This window comes from Leuresthes tenuis, unplaced genomic scaffold, assembly GCF_036924035.1.
Source record: "Leuresthes tenuis unplaced genomic scaffold, fLeuTen1.0.hap1 SCAF_2, whole genome shotgun sequence".
NCBI lineage: Eukaryota > Metazoa > Chordata > Actinopteri > Atheriniformes > Atherinopsidae > Leuresthes > Leuresthes tenuis.
In genome coordinates, this window is record NW_027325356.1 from 16263132 (window position 1) to 16274075 (window position 10944).

General features: G+C 42.4%; 1 protein-coding gene across 1 annotated transcript in view; it reads right to left on the reverse strand.

The window, feature by feature from the left end:
- Window positions 1–8639, reverse strand: part of galnt2 (UDP-N-acetyl-alpha-D-galactosamine:polypeptide N-acetylgalactosaminyltransferase 2) — a 45889-nt gene extending 37250 nt beyond the window's left edge. The window contains exon 1 of the mRNA XM_072380361.1: window positions 8139–8639. Coding sequence (XP_072236462.1) covers window positions 8139–8234 — 96 coding nt within the window. The 5' untranslated portion in view covers window positions 8235–8639. The remainder of the gene's footprint in view (window positions 1–8138) is intronic.
- Between the last annotated feature and the right edge of the window lie 2305 nt (window positions 8640–10944).

The window sequence follows — 10944 nt, forward strand, 5'->3', positions numbered from 1 at the left end:
GACAATCGGATAATGCAGCATCGAGGCGCATCACAAATAGCGGTTTCCATCAAAACTGTTACTGCGAGAGGTGGACATTTTTACAGAGTAAAACAAATGCCAGTTAAATACTGACTGACCATAATATGAAGCAGGGTTAAAAATTAACACCTCCCACGAGCCACTGTTAAGAAAATCTATCCACCTACCCACCACTTTGGCAGATAGTCTGGGTTTTCTTTCATTTCTAAAATTCTGTTTCAACACAGCAGGAGCTTTGCTGTACCAGCTTAAAAGTGCCCTACATATAACACATCTAAAAGATTCCCACATGGTCAATGACTGCTTCATTAGGACAGAAAATCCTTGGCAATGATGTCAAAAAATGATATTTCCTCGAAACATATGATGCAAGTTAATAAGAAACCTTCATTTCTATCACTCAGATTTTACACTTCAATGTACGCAGACGTCTTTATGTACAATTACTAAGTCATTTCCTCCATTTATTTGTCTTGTTTATGTTGTTACAAAAAAAAGAACTAATTGAAAAAGAAGAAACATAGTGAAGAAAGATCTGCAGATGCATGAAGTCAGTATCAGGATCCCGTGACCTAGTTGTGACAGATCACACAATCTACTGCGAATGTGTCAGGGCGAGAAACCGGTGGGCGGACAGGATGCCTGCTTGCTCGTTTCTCCATCTATTCATTTGATATTACTTTTGTAAGTCGGCTGTAACCACCAGCCGAGAGCGAGGCAGATGGAGCAGTTTTTAAAAACAAAAAGAGTTTAAATATCTCCAGATCTGACGCATACGCCGCCGCAGTCTGTCTTCTATTTGCTTGTATTCTCAAATATGTCAAGGATAAAAACATAAGGGGCATGTCTCTCTACTCTTGGATGCTGAAAGAGACACTTGAGTGGAGGAGAAATGATAAAAAGCTTACAGCTGAGGGGATTTGTGCTCTGCAGTGCATCGTTTCCATTACGGAACAGCCCGGTAATGGAAATGCCACAGCTAAATTACATGGGTGGTTGTTGCAGTTAGGTGTGTAATAGCCTGTAATTGAATGCGCTTGTTAGAGACAGGGCGCATGCAAAACACTGACCACCTGTGCTCGAAATCAGGTTAATATTTGTATAGTTTAAACTGATAACAGGAGCACAGATTGACCTTACTGTGAAGGTAAGGAAAAAGGATTCAGTGTTGCGACACCTTCGCCGTAGCTTGTCTCTCAGAGATAAACTGTACAAAAGAGGGCTGCTCTACTTTCTTTTGATTTCATAATAAGAAACGGCTCCTTTGAAGAGCTTTCCTCTCCACACGGGTCCCTTTAACAATGGATATCATCGCCACTTTTAACTTTTCCACGAATACTCGTCATCTGCCAGGAGAGAAAATCGTCGTAAGAGGAAAATAATCCTGTTTGGAGTGCACAGAGGTGCGACATGTTGTTGTGTTTAACCACAAGGATTTGACAAATAATTCAGAGGGGAATGACAAAAAAAAAAAAGATACAAACACACAAAACTAGAGAATTTCTTGGCTAAGGCTAAAACTTGATCTCCTGGTATCTGTCTGTTCAGCCATCTGATCGCTGGATTTCAGCACCAACTCCCTCTAACAAGTGGAAATAAAAACTGCCAACCGTTCTTCCGGTTTGGATCTTGAGAATCATCTTCATCCTCTTCTCTCATCCCTTCTTTTTTCATCCTTCCATAATTGCTCCTACCTTCTTGATCCTATTGAAGCACACTTATTGGTTTGATCGATTATTGCTCAAGCCCTTTATTTGCCATTACTATTAACAGCTCCATCATACTTTTCAACCTAAACTCCTTCTTTAAAAAACTGTTTTGGGTAAGTTATGAGGGTGTTGGATGGTGCTTCACACGGAATATTCAGGTCACTTGTGGGAACCTGCGGGAACATCCAGTGACATCCCAAACGCAGACAGAACCTTCAGTCATTACCCTGCTTCTAACGCCAAAATAAAGCTTCTTTAGGATTTAATTGATAGATTTTTGACTTTTTAAAAGACTTTTTAATCATATTAATGTTGAAAGCATTGATCACTATGACATGACTTCGAAGAATGTACAATACTCCAGTAAGATGCAATAACTGATGGGCAATATTCTCAATTTCTGAATATGTGACGAACAGTTGCTCAGCTCTTCCCTACACAGTGTACAATTCTCTTTTAATTTGTCTTTTTTTTTGTTCCTTATGGTTTGTAATCCTACTTAACATCAATCTGACAGGACTTTGATGGACTCCAGGTAAGGTTCATGTCTTGAAAAACTAAATTCACAAAGAGCTTTAAAACGATGGACAGAAAAAGAACTCGTCTGGGAAGCTGCTACGAGGCCTACTGCAACAATGAAGGAGCAGCTGGACTTTCTGGTAACTGTTGGTTGCTCAAGACATGTGATATTAATCTCCTCTTACTGCTTGTGTATCTGAGCTTTAGAGATGCAGGAATGAATCCTCTCTGATGCAGAAAAACATCCAAGTCCATGAATTGTGCAAACCTGTATAGGCGGTCGTCCAAAATCATTCTGGAAAGACCTCAAACGTCTCTCTCATCAGAGAAATATTTGAGATATCCAAGTGGATGATCCCGCAAGAGAAATAACTGATGAGAGCAACTTTTAAGAATGTACGTTTGTCAGAAGAAAACAACACAGCAGGAGAGCACCATACCCACTGTGATGGCAGCCTCAGGCTTTTTTTTCCTCAGCTGGGACTGGAGAAAAAAAAATCCCAAAAAGCTGCAAATACCCAACTATTATGGTAAAAAACTGTCAGGTCTCTGCTAGGAAGTGGAGGGTAAAAATAAATGCTGCCTTTCTGCACACTGAGAATCTGTGACATCCCTGCAAATCGACCAAGGCCTCACCAAAAGAGCATTTAATGTGTGACACCAAAAGCCAAGAAACCCGTCCAACTGAAAATCTGTGGAATGACCAAAAGGAGGCGAGGCCAAAACAATCTGAGTGATGGAGATTATCTTAAATAATACTGAACAAATACAGCATAGGGCTGAAATAACAGACACTTCCTCAAAAAGACTGAGAAAAAAAAGAGTTTTCATTTACGTACGCACACTTACGCAATAAAAAGTATTTCTGTCTTCACCATTACTTCTTTGTTTTCACGTGTTTTCAATAAGCAATTTCACAAATAATGTGGGAAAGGTCCTGACACCATAATCCATCTTGATTTCATCACGATTTTTACAAATCTGCGGAACATTTCCACATCCACTGTGGGTTTTTTTTTTTTTTCTTTATACTCAGCCTTATACTAGCCTTATACTAGCCAGATGCTACAGTAAAAGTTTCGCCTTCAAAATATAATGTCAACTGTCCCCAGAGTGAGGAGTCTGTCAACCCTACAAACACACACACACACACACACACACACACACACATCTGTAAAGCAGCTCCACCAGAGTGACACCACCTCTCTCCTGAGACTCTCAGCTATGCAGTTGCCCGACTCGGATGTGACTATGAAAAAAAAAAGAGGAGTTTTTCTATTTAAGTGCATCCTCAGACAAAAACACAACAGTAAATAACAGTTGGTTATCCACGAGTGAGTGAAGCATCTGACACAAGTGATCATTAGTTTAAAGAGCGCGTGCACACACACACATTTGATACATCAAATCAAAACCATATATTTGAAAAGGATTCATAGGTCCCAGGCTTTTGTTTAGTCCCATTGATTTGTGCCTTTGTGCTATGAAAGAGTATTTATTTTGTTAATAATATTGGATCTTCATGCTGTGGTTGGCATTACATTTTATTTTGGCACTGTAAACAAATCGAACTCCGGGGGCCTCCGGTGGTTTCTAAGCCACAGGTCTTAAAGATATGCAACCCTTCTGTGGTTACACAACAACAGGAACTCTAACATGTTCGATCAATATCATGAGAGAAGCTGCGTGTGTACAGATTTCACCTTTAAAGACTACAGATACAATGCATGTGTGCTTGTTACAGATGTCGATCTGTTGAGGCGTGCGTGTTTGACAGCTGACAACACCGTTTTATCTTGTTCAGGACCCACTCACAGAGCAAAGTGTTGAGGAGCAGAGGCCAGTCGCAGGCATTGCCACATCACCTTCATCCTAACTGACAGTCAGAGAGTCAGAGGAGTCCCACTGCCTGCCAGATGCATTGAGAAAGCTGAAGTTTGAGGCATGCAGCTACATGCAGCTGAGCCCCTAAAGCTGCAGATAAGACACACACTGTAACTTCAACTAATTCTGCACCAGCCAGAATCCCTCCTGAACCGGTTCTTGTGTTCTCTTCTCCCCTCTGCAGTTTTCTAGAGAACGAAGAACCTCCAGAGGTTCGTCTGCCACCAACGCAAAACTAATTTAAACCTGCTTAGAACATGTTCATAAACACCCGCCACTCAGAGCTTTGCTGCACGTTTTAATTGAGAAAATGAGCTACATATCCACATTTCCCACGAATGAACCAGACATGACTGTTGACAGCATGCGTTTTGTTTTTTTTTGTTCTTGCACGCTCAGTCTTCCCTTCTCGGCTCTTCTTAATCACAGGATTGCACTTTGTTCTAATTCAAGAAAACAGTTGTTTCTAAGAATGACTGCGGCGGGGTATCTGAGCACACAATGTGCATCGCTCATCTTAGAAAACAACTCTATCAAATAATTCACCGTCTGTCTGCAGCTTTCCTCAAAAGAGATTATAAATATCTTCATAGAGCATGTTTGTTGACTTTTCTGCAATTTGGTGCCACCCTCCTCTAACTGCCATTTAGCTCAGCTTGCATGCATCGCACTGATTAGCAAGAGAAGTAGACTCAACAGTGAGAAGCTTGCCTCTCAAGAGCTGGCAGGAGGAGAAATCCCTCTTAGGTCTGTCCAACAAGGACTTTAATGGGGGATTGTAGTGAGGAAGCTGGTTTACGTGTGTAACAGCATCCTCCTGCATACAACAATGCTATTACAGATACGTGGGTTTATTTCGAGTTCAGCTGTTGGGTGTCTCCAAAAGCTCCCTACAATTACCACATATTGTGAAATAAGTGTAGGAGAAGAGAAGAAAAGAGCGGGAGATTTCCCTTTCAGTCCATTAGCTAGTTATGATGGAGGATACATTCATTCCATCAACCTGTGTTTTAAAAGTATAAATAAATGCTGACAGATAGTGAAACCTTACGAAGCAATCGGCTCGCGTTTCTCTCATCTTACGCCGCAAGTTGGTGTAATCGAGGCCCAGTAAACCTGACAAACGCTCGAGAACACTCTGTGTAAACAAATAAAAGAAAGATCCATTTTTCAAAGCAATCAGCTCGAAGTCTCTGACCACAGACACAAAGAACATTTTGTGCAAAGGTTCGCTCTTGACCTCAGGAGACACTGTGACATATGAGGGGGTTTTCTTTGTTTTTCCTGCTGTATCAAAGGGAATCTGTCAGAAATGGAAGCCTTTACATTAGCGCCAAACTCTGATAGCGCACACACTGTAGTCAAATAGTGTCTTTAAATTGGTGTTCACACTCAAAGATGAAGCATATTCTCCCAAATAGGGGACTTTTCAGCTGATAACAGCAGAAATGCTTTGATCGGTGGAGCCAAAGTATCAGCGGCGTGTGACTGAGCCGAAAGAAGGCGGCTGAACTAATTCTTCTCACAGAAACACTGTCGCTCAGATTCTTCAGAAATGGACACTTGTGTCACAGTGTTCGGGAGCAGCGGTGACACGACTGCATGAAGCCTCTTCAGGAGGAAAGCAAGAGAATCTGACAGGAGCTGACGTTTCCATTCTGATGTGTCATAATGCTGTATGTGAAGGATTTGCAGTCAACACTTTGAGCTCTAGAAAGATTTCATTTCTAAGCTTTTGAATTTAGTTCATGAGGTCTTACAGACAAATAGTTAGAGGGAAAAAAACTGATTCACCAGTCGCAAAAATAACCTTTAGTTGTAGACCTAAAAGGCACCAACACAATTTGAAAGAAAACAGTACAATTATGTGCAAGAATCTCGGAAGTTTGGATTCAGTTTTCAGTTGGCTTCTTAAGGCCCAGATTCAAAAGAAATGCACTAAAAATAATCGGCCCATCAGGTGAGAGTGGTTTTGTTGACATTGAAAAATTCTTTAAACTAGAGTAAGTTTTCTCCATGACAGCAGAGAGAAGTTATAAAATCCTCCTCCTCTCTCAGAAAGGAGGAGGAGGGTGTAATGGAGAACAACTCTTTACCTGTGCAGCAGCACCGATGTTTAAACAGATTTACTGACTCTCCGTGTAAAGAAAGCTGCACCCCCCCCCATCATCCCTATTGATACCACATGCATCCAACAGCAGAGAAAGTTGCTTATCATGGTGTGTCAAATTGAACCTGATAAGAACCTCAAATAAATGCACGCACACACACACACTAACGCACACACCCGCCGAGAACAGCTATCAGCCTAATGGAAAAGTAAAAGGGCAGCTGTGGTTGACTGGAGCAAAGCAAACACAGAGAGACGGATAGGACAAGACAGGAGACAGGTGGAATACACACAGGATGTTCACACACACACACACATAACCGCATCTAGAGAGGTAATAGAGGCAGTGGACTGTGCACACAACCACCCACTCATGGCAGAGCACACATAGGCAGCAGGATGCACTGGCCTTCATCAGCACTGGAAGAGACACACACAGTGAAAAGAGGCATGTGTAAAACTGTACCCTGTCTTACAGAACACCTGGAGGACATTCAACTTAACATGTTCCACGGAACATATTGGTGCGTGCGCGAGCTGAGTGAATCATGAATGAAGTCCATGCCTACACATGCGATGTCACTGAGCAGCACGTCCCCACGGACACCCCAGAGGCTACCTGACACGCATGGGAAAGTCCTGAGAGAAACGACTGAGCAACAGTTTATTGTTTTGGTAAACCTGGATGAAACTAACCCAGTCGAATGCAACTGTCCTACAATTCACCTAAAGGTCACAACCAGGGGTCATGTTGGAGAAGGCAGCTCGTGCGGCTGCCTCAGGTGTTTCTAATTTGCCTCTGAAATCCACTTATCTGCGTGATCCATCACCTACGCCAGGTTATTTATCTATTAATCTATGAAAAGTCTGAATATGATGAGGCATGTTAGCCCCTTTTTTCTAAGATGAGGTCTTCTTCAGTCCAGAGCTCAAAATACATTTTGTTCATCACTGTTTGAGCAACACGAAAGCAGCTTTTGCTCCGGCTAAAGAAGGGCTGCCTCTAATTCTGCTTTCACAGAAGTTAATGTCATGTCTGGAAAAGTGCCCGGTGCTGATTTACATTACAAAGAATGATTTGAGATGCTGGAAACAGATTATAGATGTTGGCATTTTACTTGCGAAACCACAAAACAATAAAACATGTATCATAGTGGAAATTGTAGGCACCAGTTAGCCTACACTTTAGGATAGGAAATGGCTTGACAAATGATCAGAGGCCATACAATTAGGAGACAAATATGTACAGCAGGGAAGTTGGGCTGACTTTCAGTCGATCTCAGAAGAGATCAGAAGAAATTGAATGTTTAATGACACTGTCAGAGAAAAAAAAGAGACTCCCCCAGACATCAAGATGTATACTTCCTGATCTTTACTTTATTACTCAGGCAGCAGCAGCTTGTGCTGACGTGCTCCACAGGCTAAACCACCCCCCCACCCCCCCGGCCTTGAGAGTCAGGCCAGCAGCTTCATATTAATAAGAATCACTGTGCATGCTTTCACCTGGATTGTGTCCACAAATTAACCGGTATGGCAGCCATAAAGCGGTAAACCGGCAGCGCGGAGCCGCCGTGCTCTGCTCCCGCTGCCACTGGAACGCGACCACCGGTAAACCGGGAGGTCTGCGCGTGCCGACCGGCCAGACCAGCCACCCTGCAGCCCTTGTCCACATTCATCTCCACCAAATCAATGCCTGCCCACTGATACTAGCAGGCCCTTTATCACATTCTCCACAGCGTTGTGCAACCGCAAAAAAAAAAAAAACCAACAACCCAGCATTGAAATGAGGAAAAACAGCGCCAAATCACATTTCGCTTTGTCCTGAAAGAACCGTCCACACGGGCACCGGGCGGACCCTGTTGCCAGAAAAAGCAGTCGAGGAACGGAAATCCTACCTTTCGACTCAGCGCTGTTCCCGAGTAGAAGTAATAGGCTATTCCCAGCACCCACAGCACCGCAAAACACAGCAATATCCTCGATTTTCTCCGCATGGCTGTGAGCTTTTTTTTAGCGTCCGCCTGCCTGCCTGTTTCGGGGCTCTCCGCTCCGCTCCGCTCTCCTCGGGCTGAAACAGCAGCTCGTCCCGGATAGTTGTGTCCGTGCGACGCGCTTCGCCGTGCGGCTTCGGAAGGCTTCGTCAGTCGGTGAGGGGGAGCTGAGGGAGCAGGAAGCAGCAAGCCAACATCAGCAGGGTTAGAGGGTAAAGGCTAGCCGACTGTAATCCAATCAAACACCGGCTCAGGCAGCCCTATAGGAGAGCAGAGGCTGACAGCGAGTCGAGCCGTGATGTTCCGTGCTAAAGCCGGATGGGCTGGTGGAGGAGGCTGTCCGAGGACAGATGGACGTTGTGAAATTTTCAGATAGGCTGCTATAAGAGATGTAAGAGAGGATTGTCATGCTACATAACTTTACTGTCTGCGTTGAGACGATAGGGGCGCCAGAGACACTTTAAACCTAATTAAAACGCAACAAACAAAAGCTTTAAACGTCCTGATATGAGATAATCTGAATTGACTGGAAGATCGATGGAAGAATCATGGGATGGAATTCTTCTTCTTCTTCAATGTATTTTTAAATTGTGATAGTGATTAATAAATAAAGGAATGTTTATCAGGGGGGGGGGGGGGGGGGAAGTAAGTGGTTGTATTTTTCTAATCAGAAAGAGATAAACCTTCCTGAACTTTTAAATTGAATTTACCCTGCTTATTGTTTTATGAGATGTCAAAGTCACATTTTTAGTTAGCCTGGTTTTCAGTCCTATCGCATGATCATCCACAGCATATGCAGTCTGCACCCTTTCATTTTTAATCCACGTTCGCCCTAATCTGCAAATTAAAAACATGCAAAACTATCACACCCCCAAATCTAATTTTTGAACTGCAAAGAAGCATAATCTGACGTTCAGGGAATTGTTAAGATTTACAGTTACTTTATTTAACAGTACAGTAAATTCAAGATGAGCTAATGTTTTTCATGAAGTTTTATAAGGTTTCCCTTTCAAATCTTACATTTTCTATGTTTTTTTTAGTTTATCGAATATTGGTTTGAGACATATGCAAGTGTCTGTATTCCGTTTTAATTCACATCTTACACAGCCTTTCACCTTTTTTAGGATTTGTGGTTGTGAAAATGCAATCCTCGTTCATCATTTTCACGAGCGTGCTGCGCGTGGCACATCCAGCGATGAGCCAGTCTGGTATCACTGTGATTAAAGTGGATGCTGCACTTGTTGGGCTTCATTCCTGCAGAGCTGCTCTTGGTATTTTTTGGGGGCAAATTCAAGGACGTGGTTTATAGGGCTGTTCGTAAAAATTTAATTAACTGTAGATAAAGTACAGAATACTATTTAAAAACCCATCAGTTAGTCTGTCTTCTTGTCAAGACTTATTCAAACACAGGCGCTGCACATTTTGGTTGCTGGATTCTTTAATGTTATTACTATTTTTAAATGATGGCAGCTCTGCAGTGCGTCATTATTGAATATATTGCTGTTTTATCATGTTAAATTTGTGGCACACAAACACATTTTTATAAAATTTAGGGTAAAAAATACCCAGTGATCTCACAACTAATTAGTTTAGCTGGCAACAGAACAGCAACCTTGACACCGACAGATGTCCATCCATCCATCTCCAATTCAGGGTCTTAGGGCCTATATCCAACTGCCACAAGCGAAAGGCGGGGACATCCCAGACATGGTGACAGATGTTCAAATTAATAATTAGGCAAATGACCCAAAAACAACGGGATGGTGACAAACTTGCAGAAGACCAATTTTTATTACCTAAATGGATATTCATTTAATTTACTCATATAGATGTGCTTCAACAATGCGGTTTGAGAGCTTAACTCTTTTCATCTGAACACAGAAATGCTGCACCAATCTATAGATCACATGAACAATGGATAAAATGCAGAGTGAAAGGGGTCACGAGTAATGAAAACAAAGTGACCTAAGCTCCCCAATTTAGCATATGTCAGCTCATTACTTTGACCTGTAACCACAGCACTAATGTTTTTGAATCATAGCTTCTGCATCCAGTGAAAGTCACCAATAAGCCACTATGATGTTCCTGTCAGACATCGCCAGAAAGCAGACAAAGTTAACGTTTGTCTGGCGAATATCGTGGCGGATTTAGCCGCAGCACCTGACGTACGTCCAAGGCAGAAACCCAGAATCTTATTCCAAAGCGACACATCGGATACATTTGTAACTTGTCAATTTTTTTAACAATTTGCCAACAAAACGTTTGTACTTTAGTGTTATCCTCAGAGTCCTCTGGACAGATGACACCAAAGTGGAGATGTTTGCCAATGAACCACAGAACAGCTCAATCATATTTCTGCTGTAAACACTTTCATGAAGCGCTGTCGTAGATAAGATGACAAAAAAATAAATGAATAAATTAGCTGACAAACATTTGGAAACTTGAGGTGTAGCAGAGAGAGGTGAAGCAGAAATCTTCGTAGATCATCATGAGTGGATTGGGGTGTTTGTTTTTGTAGCTTGGCAACCATTTAGGTGATGACACCTCATATGTCCTCTGCAGGTAACACAGGTGAGTTGTTGCAGTAGACGACTTGGACGGGGACTCACAACCGACAGTTTTGACTGAAAAAGGAAAAGAGTAAAAGTGCTGAAATGGTCCGGTCAAGGTCGAGATTGAAATGCTGTACAGGGACCTGAAGTGAGCTGTTGAA